Source organism: Triturus cristatus, chromosome 8, assembly GCF_964204655.1.
Source record: "Triturus cristatus chromosome 8, aTriCri1.1, whole genome shotgun sequence".
Classification (NCBI taxonomy): domain Eukaryota; kingdom Metazoa; phylum Chordata; class Amphibia; order Caudata; family Salamandridae; genus Triturus; species Triturus cristatus.
In genome coordinates, this window is record NC_140591.1 from 864985041 (window position 1) to 865006200 (window position 21160).

Genomic DNA, 21160 nt, shown 5'->3' on the forward strand with positions numbered 1-21160 from the left:
TTCTTTCACAGGGAGCATATTCACACACAGTTGTTTTATCCAGTGCCAGGAACTACTGTGCAATGTGTGATTTTTGAGACCACAACAATTTCTGCTTTTACCAATGTTTGTTATAAAGATGAGGGCCCAGCAACACCCACACCAATGAGGTTTCATGAAAATATTGCCAAGACAAGTTGTGCATTGACAAAGCCAAAAGGCTGAACAACAATTTCATTGGCTTTACCAATGCTTGTTTATTTTTATGTTGCAAAGAAATGGTACCTACCTTATTCCAGTAATTTAGCTAAATGTTTTGCATTCATTTTGTGAACTTTTTATTTTAGAAGCAAAGAATTATCGGTTTGCTTTCAAGCATTCTGAGAGCAGTATACATAGTCTCACATTCCTAAGAAGTGTGTACACATTTTCATACTATAACGACTGTCAGTAGTGCAGTCTGAGCTTACAACAGTTACTAGGAGCGCTCACCCTGATAATAAAGCCTTTGCATCAATGAACATTCAGCATTAGCACATGGACACAGATATTGTCCTTTTTGCAAACTGTGCCTTTCACAGATCCTTAGTGTAGTACTGTAAACTGACAGCCAAAGGACCTCAAACGGATATGTCCTGGGCGTGGGGCTATAGGAATTACGCATCCCTGGGCACAGTTTGACAACTATGAGTGTTTTGATTACTAAAGGTGTTACTGTGACAGAGGTTTTCATCTGGGTTTTCTGTTGGGTCAAGCTGTGGTACAGTGTTTTGATTCCTCTTTTGCTCTTAAGATAGTGAATTTCGTTGTAAGGTCTTGTATAGGGATGCCAATATCATTTTTGGGTTCTTTTCTTCATTTGGAAGTTCCCTCCTTACCTCTGCTGGACAACACATGCAGTGTGCACCATTAATAACTCAACTATTGCAAGGCCTGTTGCTTCCAGTTCCGATTGTAGAATGTGTTGCACACACCCCCCCCCAAGGACTGTGTATCAATTGGTAAAGAATTTATTGAGGCAGATGTTCAAGAAAGAATAGCAAAGGAGACTAGATAAATAATAAAAGGGCTAGGTGGAAGGAAAGGAAGAAGAGAACAGGGGAGGATGTATGCAAACAGAAAAGGGATATGAATAGGCCCAAATGGACAGGGATGTTTATCAACCATAATGCTTGCCCCCATGACCTGTCTTTTTTCATGGTTCAACACTTGTACGATGTGATAGGAGGACCAGACTGTTTTCCTAAAGCTGTATTTCCACTGCCTCAGGACACTTCATTTCCCCACATGAAATGGACTTCATCAACATATCTCCTACTGAAACTACAAGTACGTGTTGGTCATTGTGTGCATGATCAGCAAATGGACTAAAGCATGCCAATTCAAGAACAGCAGTGCACAAACTATTGCCAAATGCCTCCTGAAAGAGTTCATACCGCGCTTTCGAGAACCTATGCTTTTGGGTTCTGAAAATGGACCGGCGTTCATCTCACATGTGATTGAGGGGTTGTGAAAGGGGCAAGGAGCCATACAGAAGCTACATGCGTTCCACGGAAACTACCAAGTGGGAATGGTATCCCAAGTTCATCCTGAAGGGCTGCACGTGCTACACAGAGGAGAAAGGACGAGTGTGTAAGCGGGCCCCTAGGAAACATCACCTAAAGAACGTCTGGAAACATCGACGCCCCAACCCCTCAGTCTACAAGAGGTGGCAACGAGACATCTTTACCTTTTCTTCACTTTGTTTCTTCATATCGAATGTGCCCAAGTAATAAGAAGTGCTTGCAAACCTCTCAAATTACTTGAAGACGGGCACCAACGGTTACTTTTTCTGTTTAAAGGTATCATCTCTGAGGCTCTACATCATTATTCAGCAGACTCTTTTGGAACGTAGTACAGACGCAGCAGAAGATAAGACATTCTTCCAACTAGTCACACTAGCCACACGTACCAACGATTGGAACAATGCCTCAAGACTTGCTCAAGACTTTCAGAACAATTAGAGAAAATGATCATGGGTGCCACTAGCAGCATTGATCCCACTTTTCTGCTATTATAATGACTTTTGTACCACATTGAATGAGTTACCATTGATGAAGACGGGACAAGGGGACGGTTGGCAGAGCATGTGTTACAATGTCATACCTGTTTGTCCTAATGTGCAATATCCTCTTCTGTAGACATACCGAGTACGTAGCAGTTGCACCTCCTGAGAACTGCATAATTAGCAAAGGGAGAACAAGCATAGAACAGGGAATATGAATATCTTGGCACTTATAGAAGTTGTAGAAGTAATAATGGGACCACCCTAAATGCGTCTACCATTACCAAATACCTCAAAGACCTGATAGGTATGCTGTCAGGAGTTTGTTCATATTATGAACAAGAGGGGGGAATGAGAGAGGGTAGGTTTTGTATCATAGGGGGCCCCTGGCCCGTTCTGGCCACACCTGAATTATGAGACCCTTGTCCTTGCCCTTCCAGCCTAATTTGTAGGCCATATTAAATTGACCAGCGGGTCCTGTGTTACTATATGACAATTACCACTCAGCCAGCATAAAACCCCTGTGTAGGCCCTTCTTTGTTAAATTGACCATAGGTCTGCCATTTTGCTGTATAGCAGGCTGATGGCAGGTCTGACCCAAATTATATTCTCTTTCTGCAAGGCACTCTGCTCCAAACCAGTAGCCCCCACCCTACCCGAGTGCTCAGTTCACTGTATGAGTTCAACATCCCCCTCTTCTTTCGACATACAGTAGGCGGCTTCCTGGACTGGTACATGCTTTTAAGGAAGTGGCCACCGCAGATGTCTGGTAACTATTGCAGTTTTAAGGAAGTGGCCACCGCAGATGTCTGGTAACTATTGCAGACATAGCTTTTTTGGGTAGCCTGACGTAGGTATAAGTGGCGCAAGATTAGGTTATTTTAGGCGCCTTTCATAGCCTACAAATGATATAAAAGGGGGGCTCACACAGACATCATCGGACTACCTCGCTGTCTGTATGTGGGTTACGGACTGCGTAGAGTTTTCCCCAAGAGCAAAAGAAGCTCTTGCGTCTGCTTAGCATTATGTTGTATTTTACCCATATGAAATGTTCTGTTATGTTTAATTATTGTTCTCTTTATTTGTTTTTCCTTTTTTGTATTCACATAATGTATTCATTGTAATTGCAGGAATGCTTGCTCTAGAGTAAACGTGAGAGTTCCTAGGTGACAGAGTTCTTATACTCTGAAATGTTTCTCCTTGATGTAACCTGTTTCTTCAATTGCACTTATAAATGTGTTCTCTTTCTCTCTGACAGTACAATAGTGCAGATACGGAGGGTATCATGATGAGCTCCATGTGATTATCTGAATTCTGTATTTTATGCCTTTGTCTTGCAGTTTCTTTGAAGTTGCATCTTCTCATTAAACTGCCATTGTATTCTGCCTCCAATTCCATGTCTCACATGTCTATTTTCTTCGATTTTAGAGCAAGCATTCCTAGGCACCCCGGTTCAAATTAAGGTGCCCCTTTTGTCCCTGACTAACTCTCCTGCTCAGTTCTGTGGTGGCTCCCGGGGCTCTGAGTACCGCCCCTAGCTTCCTTGTCCTGTAATAAATCCTCCCTCCAACAGTCACTATTGCCTCTGCTGTTCCTTTATATAATTTTTTTAAATTTTATTTTACAGTGTTTTATACAGCGCAAACTTGACTCGAATCGGGTATCAGAGCGCTTTTCATAGCACCAGTAGCATTACATGAGGACACATTCACTTTTTTTGTTAGGCGCGGGGAGATTAAGTGATTTGCCCAGAATGACAGGATGTTCAGCGTCAATGCCGAGACTCGAACCCAGTTCCCAATTCGAGGTCGACCACTCTAGCCATTAGGCCAACTCCTCTCCACTGAGTCGTCTGGGGGTACAACAGTCTTTTACAGTTCCTACTGCAGTAAATACGTCAACTACAGTGCCTGTGTCCCCAAATTGGGGAGTGATGGGGAGCACTCCTTTAGTGCTGACCAAGGTAGCCCCATCATATTTTGCCCCTGAATCTTCGACGTTGAGTGTGACAGGACTCACTCCCGTTGAGAAACCTGCCCCGTTACCTCACAATTCTCACATGTCCATTTGGAATTCACCCGAATATATTTCAATTAACAGTTCCAGAGGAAAACTTTAATACTCCTGGATCCTAAAATGGTGCTAATTCACAGGACATAGAAGATTTGGTAGATTCTTTAATTGGTCCCCTAAGGGTTGTGAAAGTTCAGAGGTAAGCAGGGAAATTCAGACCCCCGAGAAAAAGAAACCTGTGGATGTGGCCGGGTGAAATTGGAATTAGACACAATGATTTCAGGTAATCTTAACTTTTCCTCCATGGGCACTACTTATCAAGAAGATGAACTCGTTACATGTATAAGGATGGGTTTTTTTTTGTAAACCAACTTTATTGCTATGCAGTGCGCCAGCACAGTACACCCTTTGATACAACATAAAAGAGCAAAATAAAGTTTACAACTGTGGGCATCTTGCCCCTCCCTCCCCTTGTCAGTCAGTAATAAACAATAAGCAACAGTGAATACCCAGGTTGGTGTTTCGCATAACAATGAGTAACAACCCCCCCCCCCCACAGGTGTAAGAGTTTGTATGAGTATTATCCAGGCAATGAGGGTATGCGTCCCCCGTCATCTATCAAACACACCCTAACCTGCTCAACCCATCAACTCCTGCAGTGTTTGTTTCCCCCTCATCATTGAGGCAGATAATTGATCTAAATATAGGAGAAGCAATCAATCAGTGCCCTCCCTGTACCACCCTGTATTTCACACGTATTGGTGAGCTCTAATGAATCAATGGAATTGAAGCCAGCCCAGCAGTCCTGCAGTACTTCAGTGTCTGAGGAAAGTTCATCCTCCGGCAACCAAGTGAGCGCTACCTTCAACCCCATCAGAGATAGAATTATCACTCGCAGCTTCACCTCCCTGCATGTCAGACAGTAGCGATTCCCAAGCTCATGTGGATTCTATAGGTCTCCTGCCCTGATACACTTCCCACAGTAGTGCAATCTCTTCCTATTCCGTCCATCACAGAACGTTCACCCTCCAGCGCTCAATCTTGGAACCCATAACTTGTTTCTAGTGCATAGTAATTCTATGCTGTGCAAGCACTGGGGCCAATTCAATGTAATGGGTTGAGACTTTATGTTTAGCTGGCCAGGGGTATAGCCCAGCAGGCAGAACCTGGGCGAGGGGGTCAAGGAGCGGTTCGCAACTTCAGCCAAGAAGTGCACCCTGCCTAAACGCAGCGTGATATAGTGATGAGGCGGTTTCGGACGAAGCGAAACAGAAAGTGTGTAAAGTTGCTACTTTCTGTGTGGTGCAGGTACTTCCCAAGGACGTGCAGTAGACAGGTTGTAACTGTGTAAATTGCTTCTCTCGCGCCACGCTAACTAACACGCATGCGCAGTAGCGTCCAATATGGCCGCTACGCGCATTCCTACCCTGACGTAGTGCGCGTCAACTAGACCGCGACACTACATATCTCCCCCTTTTATACTATACAACACAATGTACCTAACCATGTGGTCAGTCCATTTCATAGTCTCTGAGCTTGGCTGGTCTCACCACTGCTCGCCCAACCCGGGTGTGTCTTACCGGGGTGGTATGTCCTTCTTGGCCTCCTTCTGCGACCGGGCTCCCTCTTCTACCTTCCGGAGTGCCCTGGCTCTCTCTCACTCCGTCCTCACCGTCTTCCCGGGCTCTTCCCTCTGGGGCCCATCCATCCAGTATGTCTCTCTCACCGTCTTGTTCTTCACTCCTGTTCTCTCCGCATTCTCTCTTAGGAGCTCCTGCTTCTCTTGTCGCCCCTTCTGGTGGTGTCGCCCCTTCCGCGTCCTCCCGGGGCCATTGTAAGATTTTGTTGCTCTTGGCCATGCGGTCCTGGGACCACACGTTTCCATCACTGAGCAACGCTGCTCGGTCGTACACTTCTTCCACTCTTAGGGGTGGGGAGTACTTGCTTTCTCCCTTTTGCTTTAGAATTGCCAGCTTCACTCTGACCCACTCCCCTTTTTCCAACACTGTCTCTTTCACCTTTCTGTTGCGGTTGTAGTGTTCCGTGTAAATGCGTTGTGCCTTCTCCAGGTTGTGTTGTACCACCGCTGGAGACCACTTGCTGGTGATTGTCTTCTCTTGCCAAGCAACATTGTCTCTGGTGAAGGGTTGCCTTCCTCGTAGGATTTGGAAGGGGCTGTACCCCGTACCGGTGGGGGTGATGCGGTATGCCCAGATGGTGCTTTGTACTTCCTTTTCCCAGTCTTTGCCCCTCGTGATGGCGGCCTGTATGGAGCCCATGAGCACCCTATTAAACCTTTCTACTTGTCCGTTACTGGCCGGATGATATATTCACGTGTGTCTGAGTAGAATGCCATTCCTTTCTGCGAATTTGGACCATTTGTCCGAGGTGAATTGGGGACCATTGTCACTGATTATAGTTCTGGGGATGCCTTCCCTGAGGAATACCTCCTTGAGGAAGCGCAATATAGCGTCCGTGTCCATGACCTCTTGGATGTGTACCTCTGGCCACTTTGAGTACTTGTCCACTAATACGCATAGGTATTTGGGTATCCCCTGATCGTCCAGTATAGGTCCTAGGATGTCCACTGCCACCTCTTCCCATGGGTTGCTGGGATTCGTGAATTTCCCTAGTGCCGGCCTCATTGGCTTTAGTATTTTGTCCGCTCCTTGGCACTGCGCGCAGTCCCTCACGTGTCTTTCTACTTGCATATCCATCCCCGGCCACCAATACGTTTGTTTGGTCCTGGCCTTCGTCTTCACGATTCCCAGGTGTCCTTCGTGTAATATGGATAGCAGGTCCGGTATTATGTTCTCCGGTGGTACTACTCTGTTTCCTCTGTATACGAACACTCCGTCGCTCCCCACCGACAGCTCCTCTCGAACCTCATAGAACTGCCGGACCTTGGGCCTCTGTCGTCTCCTCTCCGGCCACCCTTGTATGATGTACTCCTTGATGTCGCCCAGATCTCCATCTGCTGTGTACGCGTCTTTCCACTCCTGTCTACTGATGGTCTTTTCCGGATCGTCTGTCAGGGCCACCAACTCGTCTTCTTCCTCTGTGCCACTGGTGGCGCTTTCCATTGCTGACGCCCTGCTGAGGTAATCCGCTATCTTGTTTCTCGAGCCCGGTATGTACTCCACGTCGTACCTGTACTCCAGGAGTTTCAGCGTCATTTTTGCAATCCGGGGTGTGGCGCTAGCATGGCCGCAGGACGTCAAAACCTTCACTAGGGGTTTGTGGTCCGTCTTCACTTGAAAACGTGTGCCCCACAGGAACTGGCGGTACTTTCCCATGGCCCAGACCACGGCTAGCATCTCTTTTTCGATGACGCTGAACTTTTGTTCAGGAGACGTCAATGTTCTGGACGCGAAGCTGATCGTCTCCGTCCCGCCTTCTGGTCTTTCTTGCATGAGCACCGCTCCTAACCCTTTTTCGCTTGCGTCCGTCATCAATATGGATCTCCCCCGGGGGTCGTACTTATGCAGCGGGATCGCCTGGCTGATTTCACGTTTCACCGTGTCAAGCTCTTCTTGCGCCTCTTCCGTCCATGCAAACACAGTCTTGTCCCTCGTGAGTTGTCTCATGTTGTGTGTTTTCGTGGCGAAATGGTGGACGAACTTGCTGTAGTATTCCGCCATCCCTAGAAAGGACCTTACTTCTTCCTTGGATGTGGGCGGGGGCGCGTTACAGATGGCCTTCACGTTCCCTTTCTTCGGTGTTATCCCATGTTCTCCTATCTCGTGCCCCAGGTATGTGACTGATGTCCTTCCAAAATGACCCTTCTTCCACTCCGCCGTCAGACCGTTTTCCTCCAAGATCTTTAACACCGCTTCCAACTTCTCGTCGTGGTCTTCTAGCTCCTTCCCCATTACTAGGATATCATCCTGGAAGTATTGCACTCCCTCTATACCCTTGAATAGGCGGGCCATCAGCTTTTGGAACACTGCTGCTGCGGACGCTAGTCCGAAGGGCATGCGACAGAACTGATAGCATCCAAACGGCGTTATAAATGACGTCAGTTTCTTGCTCGTGGGATGCAGCACCACCTGGTGGTATGCCGATTGCAGGTCAATGGTGGAGAACCATTTCACGCCTTTCGTGCGGGCCAACATTTCCTCTATGCGCGGTAAGGGGAATTTCTCTACCACGATGCACTTGTTTAATTCTCAGAGATCCACACATAAGCGCACCTTGCCTGACGGTTTCATGGCCACTACCAGTGGCGCCAACCACTCCGCGCTGTCGATCGGTTCGATGATTCCCCCGTCCTCCAGTCGGTGTAGTTCCTGTTGCACTGCCTCTCTCACTGCGATCGGTATGTTCCTTACTCTGTGCGCCACAGGGCTGACGTTCTCCTTGAGGACGATCTTGTGGGTAAACTTCTCAAGTTTACCGATCTTGCCGCCGAACACTTTCGGGTGTCCGCCCCGCCATTTCGCTGCTGTCAACTCTTCTCCGTCCAAAGTCACCAGCACTTGGATGTCCCCTCCTGGATTCAGCTGTACGCCCAACTCTCCCTGGTCCATCCACCCAAGGACTGATTGTCCCTTCTCCGCGACATATAGTTCACAGTGGGCGCTGCGTTCTTTGAACTGGAACAGCAGTCTCCTGAATCCTACCATCGGAATGGGTTCCCCTGTGTAGGTGACCGGTCGTATGTCGGGTGGATCTAGGCGTGAGCCCAGTGTGGGTTCGAACCTCTCGTTCCATACCGATCTTTGGACGATCGTGTAAGGAGACCCCGAATCCGCCACTATGGTGATTCCAACTCCTCCGATGAGCATGTTGCACTGGGGCTTGCGCGCACTTCTCCCCTCGATGCCCAGTACCTGGTCTTCCACGCACAGGACTTCATCGTCTTCCTCCTGGCCGTCTTCTTCTTCACCTATGTCCTGTGCCACGAATTTCACCGCGCGTTGTTTCCCTTTCCTTCTGCACACCTTCTCATAGTGGCCGACCAGGCCGCAAAATGCACATTTGGCTCTGAAGGCGGGGCACCGTTTGTCATGTGCCGCGTGGCTCGGGCTTCCACATCTGTAGCACCTCGCCGTTTCTCCCTTGTCTTGCTTCCACGGCTGTCCCGGTTTTCCTTTCGCCTTGTATGATCCTCTGTATTCTCCAGGCGCCGGTTTTCCTCTTCCATACTGGTCCGCATCGTCTACCTTGTTTATCGTGAGTCTCGGGGCTTGATCTCTCTTTGCCGCTTCTGCGTAGCGCTTGGTCAGCTCTGCCCTCTTCACTATGGCGATCACGTCTTTCAGCGTCGCATCTCCACTCGCCCACAATTTATCTTGCACTGATTTGCTTGTCGTATGCATTACGATTTGGTCTTTGATGAATTCGTCTTGCAATACCCCATATTTGCATGTTATCGCAAGTTTCCTCAGTGCCGCCACGTAATCGTCTATCGTTTCCCCCGCTTCTTGCTTCCTCTGCTGGAAGTTGTAGCGGTCGATGGAGGTGCATACTGCGGGACGATAGTGGTTGTCCAAATCTTCAAGGGCGTGTTTGAACACGTCGGTGTCCGCAGCCTGTCTGGCGACCGGTGTTAGGTTTTGGAATACCCGTATGCCTTCTGGTCCCAGGTTGTGCAAGAGTATCCTCTTCCTCCTGGCGCTGGAGAACGCCTCCTCGTTCTCATCTTCCATTGCTTCTAGGTAATTTTTGAAGTACTCCCTCCAGTCTTCCCATTTCATTTGGGGTTCTCCTGGTCGTGGGAGGAACGGAACCGGCGTCGTTAATGCTGATGCCTGCGCACTCATCTTTGGCGTCCGCCTGTTTCCTCGGGCTACCCGGCGCTTCTGTCCTCTCCCCCCTTGTTCGGGTCACTGGGATCTCGTTGGAGCTGCCTGCGCCGTCTCCACCCGATTCCGCCAGGGTCTCTGCTGCCGCACTACGGTTCGCCCTTGACTTTCTTCTACCTCGTGGACGGCACACTTACTGCTCTCGTGCCTCCCTCTGGCGTCCGTCTGCCACTGCCGTGCTCTCTCGGTGCGTAGGTGTCTGTCCTCGACCTCCTGGATCTGCTCTCCGCGTGTCGTGTCGTCCCCCTGCGTAGGTCTTCCTCCTATGTGCAGGTTGGGGGCACCTCCCTCACTGTGGATCACCGGGTGCGCTCTGTCCGAGCCTCGTCGCCACTGTAAAGTTGCTACTTTCTGTGTGGTGCAGGTACTTCCCAAGGACATGCAGTAGACAGGTTGTAACTGTGTAAATTGCTTTTATTCACACTTATAATCACCTCACCGAGAGAGCGCCGGGCTACAAGCTCCGTTCGCTTCTCTCGCGCCGCGCTAACAAACGCGCATGCGCAGTAGCGTCCAATATGGCCGCTACGCGCATTCCTACCCTGACGTAGTGCGCGTCAACTAGACCGCGACACTACAAAGTGCTGTGTGAAGAAGTCGTGGTTATGAGGAGAGGTGGGCCTGTGCCGACTGGGCAGCTGTTAAACGAGCACGCGGTTAATTCAGCTCTTAATTTGCACAAATGAAAAAAGTGCAGGGGGGGTCAAAGATTTTCTTATGAGCCCATCACTGCCGAATACCACGAGTCTTGATTGCACACCGTGCCTCTTTCTTCCACCACCTTGCCCTGTCAGTCCATCTGCCACTCAGGGTCTTTATCACTGCTTTCTTTCTGTCTTCCAATTTCACTTTCTCTTTTCTGCCCTGGGTCCAAGTATGCTGATGGTAACAAAACGTGTCCCCAAAAATTACAGGCGGCATACGCCACTTGAGACCGCTGTACAAGTTAAGGGGCATATCAGCAACAACCGGCGATAATTATCGCTCAGCGTTCTTAGCGTGAGGATAATTATCGCCGGGTAACATGGATTTTTATCGCTGAGATAGCGTGCTATTAGCAACGCTTATCTCCTCAGCGATAAAAATCCTCACGCTAACTGCCTAACGTGAGATTATCGCTGGAAACCCAGCGATATTCTCACGTAGTGTGGCGTTAGCTTGCTGATAGGACTCACAAACTTAGCCATGATATCCACCTTCCATAGGATATCAAGGCTAAGTCAGTCCTGAAGCAGGTGTAAGGAAAGTAGCGATAACAGGGGTTATCGCTACTTTTCCTGACGCTATGCTTCATAGCGTGGGGCTTGATAATAGGAGAAATGTCGCTTAGCGACATTTCTCCTGTCATGTTAGGTCAGGAACACCCACTTTGCATCTCATTAGAGATGGAAAGCTGGGCTTAAGGAATCCTGATGCTAAAGCAAGGTTTCACGCGTTAGCGTGGCCTTGCTAATTAGGCGATAAAATTATCGCCGCTTTTCGGCCGAAAACGGCCGCAAAAGCGGCGATAATTTTTTATCACCAGCTTGTTAATATGCCCTTAAGAACTCGGCGCCAGTCTTTTGAAGACATTCGCCGCTGTGTTTCCCTTCCTAAGTTTCTTACTCTTCTCTGGCCCTCCAGCGCCATCTGCTGCCTACTGCCTGCAAGTGCCGTCCAAAGATAAACAGCATCGCGTGCGAACAGCTTGAGGTTTTCGTTCACTGTGGAATCCATCACCTGAATTACAAGGAAGTGAGAGCGACTCATAGAATAGTGAAACAAGCATTTGCAATGCAATTGGTCTCGAAGTTACGAGAGTTACAGCTATTGGCATTGTAAATAACAATGCCTTGTATTTATGTTTTTAAAACAAAAATAAAAGGCATTATTATTTGCAATGTCAATAGCTCAAACAAGCGTAAATGCGAGACCTATTGCATTGCAAATGCTTGTTGTTTAAAAGCTGTCCCTCCAGAGTCTGCATGGTAGTGGTATAGCCAGCAACCATTAATTCGATGTGCTGGTGATCGAAGTGCATGCCCCAAAGTATGTGTCAGTGTGTGTCTGTTTAAGATTAGGGCTTGCCTTTTACGTGACATGGTGAGACCAGTGCTACTTCGGGTGTACAGTGGAGTGCATGCAGTCATGAAATCTTAGCTGGACCTGCAGAAATGTAAGAGTGGCACCTTCCTCCATATGTACAGGGTGGTGTAGATGTCACTGGATCTCAGAGAGGCCAGTCATTGTGAGTTGTGCAGGCATGTGTTGCAGCGAGTGCAGTGCTGTCATCCTATGGCTATGAGAACAGTGCCACACGTGTGGTGTGCACGGCAGCCAGGCGGCACAGAACAGTGGTAAAAAACATCTATTGGAAACGTGCTGCTTGAAAAAATGAAAGGCAAAGGAGACACGCTGTGTTACGTTGTTATTATATCTCCTTTGAAAGCACCATGGGGGAATACCTGTGAAATCACGTATGGCTCATGTTAGAGGGCAAAAGTATAATGTACTCATATGCACTGTCGGGATTAGCAACATGCCTTGAACAGCAAACAAGACTAATTGCGCGCCGCATTTGAGCTGCAGCAAATAAACGTGACAGGGCTCGCATATTGACAACGCCCTAAATAAGCAATGTACCAGCCCGGGGGGGGGGTTCCGTTCGGCCGGGCCCTGGTGACTACCTTTGGAGAAAGAGGCTTGTCAGAGACACAACAGAAACAAGTACTATTTTTAGAGGTGTTGCTTCTTTTTAATTGGTTTGCCTTTCTTAGCTGCTGGGTCAAAGTACACCTGGGGTTCAAAAAGGGAAAAACAAGGGTGGAACGTCAGGAGGAAAGTGTCCCGTGTGGACCAGAGTCTTCTTCCTTTGCGAAGTCCGTCGGCTGTTCTCGCTTCTCGTGGTGGACTACGGGTCTCAGCGACATGCAAAAGGATAAATACACGGGGTTACTGGTTTGTTCAGACGCTAGTCGGTTTGGGTGCCACCGTCACCAGGGATTGTGGGGTGTTTAAGTATGCTTTGATATGACTAAAGGGAACTGGTCGAGGTGTGACGGGGTGCTGTTAGAAAGGCTAGGGCAACACAAACTTCCCCTCCAATCCTCTTGTGCCCCGTTTCACAGCCCCATGCAGCTCTGCCCAGCCCACCACCACAGTGAACCCCGAGCGGTCACTTGCCTTGAGCCACGACCCAGGAACTGGGCCGCGGCGCTGGGACCTTGAGCGTCCTCGGTTGTCTCTGCACTCCCGGACCCTCCGGTCTTCGGATCTGCCGCCTTCCTCTCTCTTGGGTCACCGCTGGGCTCCTCCCCGCTGGGCTCCTCTCCACTGGGCTCCTTTCTGCTGGGCTCTTTTCCGCTGGGCTCCTCTCCGCTGGGCTCCTCTCTGCTGGGCTCCTTTCCGCTGGGCTCGTCTCCGCTGGGCTCGTCTCTGCTGGGCTCCTTTCCGCTGGGCTCCTCTCCTTCTCTCCCGGGCTCGTCCGCTTCTCCACTCTCGCCTTTCTCCGTCTAGCTTGCAGTCTCTTCCGGTCGGCAGACAGCGCTTTCTTCATTCCCCGCCTCTTTTCTACCCAGGACTGCCCCTCTCTCCGCCTCCTTGTGGCCGTTGCACCAATCCCATGTCCGTGGTGCTGGTGACGCAAGTAGGTGTGTCTGGAAGGCTCGGGCCACTAGACCGCTCCGAGCATCCGGAGCGGATTCGCCGTCCCCCTCGCCTGGATTCCGGGTTCCGGAGTCATCGGAGCTCTCACACATCCCCTCCCTTAGGAATGGACGTAGGGGCCATTCAGATGATGGGTGGCGGGAGAGATAGTCTGGACCGACGTTCTGGGACCCTGGTACATGGATCGTCTGGAAGGAAAAAGGTTGTAATGCCAGAAACCATCGAAGGATGCGTGCATTGTAGTTCTTGTTACGGGACAACCAGGTGAGAGGGGCATGGTCAGTTAATATTGTGAACTGTCTTCCCAACAGGTAATATTGTAGCGTTTCCACAGCCCACTTGATAGCAAGGCATTCTATCTCGATGGTTGAATACCGGGTCTCCCTGGGAAACAACTTACGGCTGATGTACAGGAGTGGCCGTAAGTCGCCTTTGTGGTCAGGCTGGCATAACACGGCCCCGAGGCCGAGTCCCGAAGCGTCTGTTTGTAGGACAAAAGGCATCGTGAAGTCCGGGCAACTAAGGACAGGGGCTGTACAGATGGCGTTTTTGAGGGCTTGAAAGCTGTGTTCGTGTTCTTGAGTCCAGTCCTGTATACGGGTGGGGTGTGCTTTTGTTAGTAGAGCAGTCAGAGGACTGGCTAGGGAGGAAAAAGAAGGAATGAATCGGCGGTAATACCCGATAAAACCCAAGAAGGAGCGGACGTCCTTTTTCGTGGTTGGTTTGGGAATGTTTTTAACGGCTTCTACTTTGTTTATTTGGGGCTTTATGCATCCGTCTGTGATGGTATACCCCAAATACTGGATTTCCTTAGTACCCAACAGTGATTTCTTAGGGTTAATCGTGAGACCAGTGGCCTGAATAGCCGAAAACACCTCCCCTAGATGATATAGGTGGTCCTCCCATGTCTGACTGTAAATAACGATGTCGTCTAGGTAGGCTGCTGCATAGGCCGTGTAGGGTTTTAGGATAGTGTCTATCAGTCTTTGGAATGTGGCAGGTGCCCCATGCAGGCCAAAGGGCAGGACCTTGAACTGATACAGACTGGAGGGGGTGGCAAAGGCGTTTTTTTCTCGCGACTGAGGGGACAAAGGGATTTGCCAATAACCTTTTGTAAGGTCTAGTGTGGACATATAACGGGCCTTTCCGAGTCGCTCTATTAGTTCGTCGATCCTAGGCTAGGATAGGTATCGAACTTCGTGAGGGCGTTCACTTGTCGGAAGTCTATACAGAAACGGAGACTTACGTCTGGTTTCGGTACAATGACAATCGGTGAACACCAGTCACTCAGGGAGGGTTCGATAATTCCTGCGTTTAACATGTCCACTACTTCCTTTTCTACCGCTTCTCTACGGGCTGCCGGGATGCGATATGGTTTTTGTCTCACTATTTGTTTCTCCAAGGAGACTATCTCATGTTGGACGATAGAGGTTAACCCGGGTTTTGAGGAAAACAGGCCGGGATAACAGTCTATTAGGTTTTCTAACTGGTTCTTTTGAGGGGGTGACAAGACCTCCCCCTGTGGCACCGGATCGGGTACATGGTCTAGTTTGGTGGGGAGTGCTATTTCCACCTGCTTGTTCGAGCAGACCAGATAGGCGGGTTGGGTGGGTGTTGTTTCTTCCCATTTCTTCAGCAGATTGACGTGATAAATTTGCCTACCGCGGGCGCGATGGGGTAGTTTTACGCTATATGTCACAGGGGACACTTTGTGGTCTATCTCATAAGGACCCTGCCATTTCATCAGGAGCTTATCCTCAGTAGAGGGAAGCAGCAATAGCACCCTGTCCCCAGGTTGAAACTCTCGCAGTTTGCTTCGCATGTCATATTGTTTCTTTTGGGTTTCCTGTGCCCGCTTCGTATTGTCGTGTACGATTCCCCATATGTGAAACAGGGAGGCCCTGAGGTCTGTGGCATATTTCAACAACGGTTTTCCCTCCTCATCCTCCTCCTCCCACTGTTCGGCTGCCATGTCGAGCAGGGTCCTGGGTTTCCGCCCGAAAAGTATTTCAAAGGGTGAATACCCTGTGGACGCCTGTTCATGGGACCGTAAGGCAGAGAGAACGAGAGGTAACTGGCGGTCCCAATCCCTCCCTGTCTCAGAAATGACCTTGCGGAGGAGGTGTTTGATGGTTTTGTTATACCTCTCCACCAGGCCATCGGTTTGGGGGTGGTATACCGATGTGCGTAGTCTCTTGATCCCCAGGATCTGACAGATTTGGGACATCAAACGGGACATAAAGGGGGTGCCCTGGTCGGTGAGGATTTCGAAAGGAAAACCCACCCGGGAAAATAAAGCGATCATGGCTTGGGCAACGGCCTGGGTGGTCATGGTGGTTAAGGGAAATGCCTCCGGGTACCTGCTGGCATAGTCTACTATAACCAGAATATAGCGGTGTCCCCGGGCTGATGGAGTCAAGGGGCCTACTAGGTCCATGCCCACTCTCTTAAAGGGGACATCAATGATGGGTAAGGGATGCAATGGGGCTTTTGCAGGGGCTTCGGGGCAAGTATATTGACATCGTACACAGGCGGCGCAGTGTCTAGCTACATCCCTGTACACACCAGGCCAGAAGAAGCGCTCCAGAAGGTATTTCAAGGTTTTTTCTCTACCACAGTGACCCCCTCCCATCTTGTTGTGTGCGTGTAAAAGGACGTGCTCACGGTATGGATTTGGGACGAGTAATTGTGTCTTAGTCAGGGAGCCCTCCTTCACCCCTCGATACAACAGTCCACGTTTTACCAAAAAGTGAGGTCCTACCTGTCCGGGCGGTGTGTCTTGTGCTTGGGCCCAAGCGTACTGGAGTGCGCTATCTTCTCTTTGGGCCGTTCGAAAACTGCACTGCTGTGATGGGCTGGCATCTGTGAGGGAGAGAGGGAAAGCGTGACGTGATAACAAAGCCCGGGTATATTCCCTTTTCCCCTCCCTTTTCTCCCTTTTGCTTTTCTTGTCCCTGTTGTGGGGCGCCTCCAACTCTTCCTCTCTATACGGGGCTTCCCGTAACCATGCCTGGGTTTGTGTCTTTAGGCCCTCCATGTAGTGCTGGAACTTAGGATGGTCGGTCCCTATTATAACCGCCTCAGGTAAGGAGGGAATGATACCGACATTCCGTATATGTGGGTCGTTGTCAACATCTAGAAGAACTTTTGCCACTGGATATGTTTTAGTGTCCCCATGGACGCATGTCACCCTGACTTGTTCGGTTGCTTGTACTTGGGGTTTAAACACTAAAGAGCTATCTACTACGGTCACATGACACCCTGTGTCTAGCAATGCTTGCTTCTTTTTTCCGTTAATAAAAATCTCCGTTTTATATTTGATGGGGTCGGTGTTGGCTACCAACACCCTGCCCCGGCTGTAACCCACCTCCATGGGTTCGGGTACAGGGGTACGGTGGGGACAATGCCTAGCGATGTGCCCCCATTCTGCGCAGTTGTAAAACTGGGGACCTTGACCACCGGGTCCTATTGTATGGGGTGGTCGGGGAACAAACAGGGGGCTTGTTGGAGGCCTGCTGTCTGAGCGACTGGTACTCTTCTGCAACGTAGGCAACTGTGGGCATAGGGCATTGGGAGGGCTCTGGTGGCGGGCTGTGCTGGATTTGAAGTCAGGGGCCCTATGGAAAGCACATGCAAGATCCACCGCCGATGTGGAGGTGAGCATTGGGTGTTGCTTGATCCAGGACCTGGTGCTCGGTGGTAATGCTTCTAGGAATTGTTCCAGGTAGATTTTCTCTACCACCTCTTCCGGGGTTGAAGTGTGTGGAGTTAACCACCTATGTCCCAAGTCCCGTATCCGGAAATATAACGCTCGGGGGTTTTCGCCTACGGACCATTTCTCTCTCCGGAATTTATTGCGATAGTGTTCCTGATCACAACCCATCCGTTAGAGTATGGCTTTCTTTACATCCGCATAGGGGGTTGTACCGTTGGGATTGGCGGATTGGTATGCGGCCTGTAGTTCTCCGGAGAGAAGGGGGGCTATGTACTGACCCCATCGTTCCTGAGGCCAGGCCGCTGTGGTAGCCACTCTCTCGAAATTCAAGAAAAAGTAATCAGGGTCTTCTCCTGTTTGATATTTTTGAAGCACTGTTCCTGGGAAGTGTGGACGGACCTGGGTGTTGACAATCACATCAGTTAGCCGTAAAATGGCTGTATCCTGGACCTGTTGATTAGTGGCGATGAGGGTGGCCTGGTCCTTCAAAGCACCTTGTAGGGATTCCCGCTCTACTCGGGCGGCTTGGATCTGTTGTTCCAACACCAGTTGCAGATGTCTTTGGCCCTCGGCCAACTGGGACACGACATTCTCCATGGGCACGGGTTATGTCATGAGGCGACACGGTATGTTTCACAGCAGTAAAACAAAGGAAATCCCACTTCTGACACCACTTGTACCAGCCCGGGGGGGGTTCCGTTCGGCCGGGCCCTGGTGACTACCTTTGGAGAAAGAGGCTTGTCAGAGACACGACAGAAACAAGTACTATTTTTAGAGGTGTTGCTTCTTTTTAATTGGTTTGCCTTTCTTAGCTGCTGGGTCAAAGTACACCTGGGGTTCAAAAAGGGAAAAACAAGGGTGGAACGTCAGGAGGAAAGTGTCCCGTGTGGACCAGAGTCTTCTTCCTTTGCGAAGTCCGTCGGCTGTTCTCGCTTCTCGTGGTGGACTCCGGGTCTCAGCGACATGCAAAAGGATAAATACACGGGGTTACTGGTTTGTTCAGACGCTAGTCGGTTTGGGTGCCACCGTCACCAGGGATTGTGGGGTGTTTAAGTATGCTTTGATGTGACTAAAGGGAACTGGTCGAGGTGTGACGGGGTGCTGTTAGAAAGGCTAGGGCAACACAAACTTCCCCTCCAATCCTCTTGTGCCCCGTTTCACAGCCCCATGCAGCTCTGCCCAGCCCACCACCACAGTGAACCCCGAGCGGTCACTTTCCTTGAGCCACGACCCAGGAACTGGGCCGCGGTGCTGGGACCTTGAGCGTCCTCGGTTGTCTCTGCACTCCCGGACCCTCCGGTCTTCGGATCTGCCGCCTTCCTCTCTCTTGGGTCACCGCTGGGCTCCTCACCGCTGGGCTCCTCCCCGCTGGGCTCCTCTCCGCTGGGCTCCTTTCTGCTGGGCTCTTTTCCGCTGGGCTCCTCTCCGCTGGGCTCCTCTCCGCTGGGCTCCTCTCTGCTGGGCTCCTTTCCGCTGGGCTCCTCTCCGCTGGGCTCGTCTCTGCTGGGCTCCTTTCCGCTGGGCTCCTCTCCTTCTCTCCCGGGCTCGTCCGCTTCTCCACTCTCGCCTTTCTCCGTCTGGCTTGCAGTCTCTTCCGGTCGGCAGACAGCGCTTTCTTCATTCCCCGCCTCTTTTCTACCCAGGACTGCCCCTCTCTCCGCCTCCTTGTGGCCGTTGCACCAATCCCATGTCCGTGGTGCTGGTGACGCAAGGAGGTGTGTCTGGAAGGCTCGGGCCACTAGACCGCTCCGAGCACCCGGAGCGGATTCGCCGTCCCCCTCGCCTGGATTCCGGGTTCCGGAGTCATCGGAGCTCTCACAAGCAATTTGGGTCATATTGATACTACTAACAGTCTCCAGTTCTGCAGGCCGGGACTACATGTCCCATAGTGCCTTAGTGGTGTTGTGAAAATATTGGAGGAGAACGCCTGCGCAGCCACTGACGTTCGTGCTTTTCCTGATAAACACGTGCGCTGCGCTTCAAGCCAAGGGTGGGCTGGGTAGAGGAGGGGAGAGCAGCGAAGCAGAAGCGCGCGAGGGCAGGGGGGGACAGGGAGTGCGGAAAGCATGGAGTACAGTGAGACCTCACAGAGGCAGCATACATTGCCAAAATCTTTTTTTTTTTTAAGCGTTTTTTTGGTGTCAGAAGTTAACTTTAAAGTAGTCTCTCAATTACAGATCTGCAAGTGGCGCCAAGACAAGCAGTGGAAAGAAAAACAAGGGTGGGAGAGCAGCGAAGCAGAAGCGTGCAAGGGCAGGGGCAGGGGGGGACAGGGAGTGCGGAAAGCATGGAGTACAGTGAGACCTCACAGAGGCAGCATACATTGCCAAAATCATATTTTTTTTAAAGCGGTTTTTTGGTGTCAGAAGTTAACTTTAAAGTAGTCGCTCAATTACAGATCTGCAAGTGGCCCCAAGACAAGCAGTGGAAAGAAAAACAAGGGTGGGCTGGGTAGAGGAGGGGAGAGCAGCGAAGCAGAAGCGCGCGAGGGCAGGGGGGGACAGGGAGTGCAGAAAGCATGGAGTACAGTGAGACCTCACAGAGGCAGCATACATTGCCAAAATCTTATTTTTTTTAAAGCGTTTTTTTGGTGTCAGAAGTTAACTTTAAAGTAGTCGCTCAATTACAGATCTGCAAGTGAAAAAAAACAAGACAAGGAGGAAGTAGGATAAGGGAGGGGGTGGCAAATGGCGTGTACATTTCGCGGGCGCTTTGATGTTCATAGTGGCCGCGCGGCTCACTGAGAACATCAAAGCGCCCGCGAAATGTACACGCAGGCTGCCAAATTGTGCGTGCGCCTGGCACACATGCACTGTGTGAAAGTGATCGCGATCACATCAAAGCGGCCGTACGGCCCGCGAAAGTGAAAGCAAACGGTGTGCAGGCTGCCAAATGGTGCGCGCGCCCGGCGCACATGCACTGTATTTGGAGGCCTGAAAGCACTCGTTTGCACTTCCAGATCCCCCATTTACAAAAGCTCTCGCGAGAGCAGCGCTAAAGCGCTGTCTCAGGCGAGACCTAAAAATCAAACCCAGCAGTGAAATGAGAATCAGAGCACTGTGAAGCTGGGCAATGGTAACTGCCACATACACACAGTCCCGCCCCAGGCAGCCCAGAGAAGAGGAGAGGACGGCTGTGCAGAGAGAGCAGCAGGCACCATCGGAGCACCCTTAGACAAACCCCTTCCTGCGCTCGAGGGCAGGAGCCCCTTTCCAGGTTTTCACGTTCATTCATTGTCGTTTTTTCTTGTTTTTTGTGAGCGCAGTTTTTCATCTTCTGAAAGATACTTTGGGCCTTAGGTTGTTTGCCTTCACTTTGGGTAAGTTTATGAAAGTCCCCTTTGTGTAACTCTAGCGCGAAGACAAGTACATCTCAACCAAATTAACATTTTGAGCCTAAAAGAGAGTAATTGGAAAGGATGTGGAATTGCTGATGTTGTACTCACCTAATGTTGCTCATGTTTTTGCACACCGTCCTTTCATGACAGACTTAAGTTTAATTGCTAACTGTATATCACTTGATTTCTTAAAGCACACTGAACGCAGTCACCAGTGTGCGCTCGTCTGAGTGTTATAAGCATCTTTCATTGCACAAATTACACTGGTATAAAAACCAATGTTTCACAGGAAACCGTGAAACATGGAAAATATTTCACAGTCTCTTCTGAAATATGGATTCATCATCATAATGACAACCCCCATACTACTCTGCAGAGCTTTAAAGTTGTCAGTGCCACTAGAAGTATGTGGCATGTAGGACCAAACTAGGTGATAATATTATCCAAATTATTCAGCAAACCCCCAAATTATGCGACACATTCTTTTGCAATAAAATATTCCACCATTTGAGCCAGATGTAAAAGGTTGGTGAAATCTACAAATTATGCTAGTTATGTGGCAAATTATGTGGTGAATTGTGTGGCAAATGCAGTAAATCAATAATTGTGCAATAATCTCG

General features: G+C 50.0%; 1 protein-coding gene across 3 annotated transcripts in view; it reads right to left on the reverse strand.

Moving 5' to 3' along the window:
• The window catches only part of LOC146805190 (uncharacterized), a 304320-nt gene that overhangs the window by 47067 nt on the left and 236093 nt on the right, over window positions 1-21160 (reverse strand). For 2 of the 3 annotated variants that reach the window (XR_014967806.1, XM_085622380.1), the window contains exon 4: window positions 16250-16350. The exons of the other annotated variant lie outside the window; for it this stretch is intronic. Coding sequence is in view for 1 of the 2 variants with exons in the window: in XM_085622380.1 (XP_085478506.1) it covers window positions 16250-16350 (101 nt within the window). In the remaining variant the exon portion in view is untranslated. The remainder of the gene's footprint in view (window positions 1-16249; window positions 16351-21160) is intronic. 3 annotated transcript variants of the gene reach the window in all.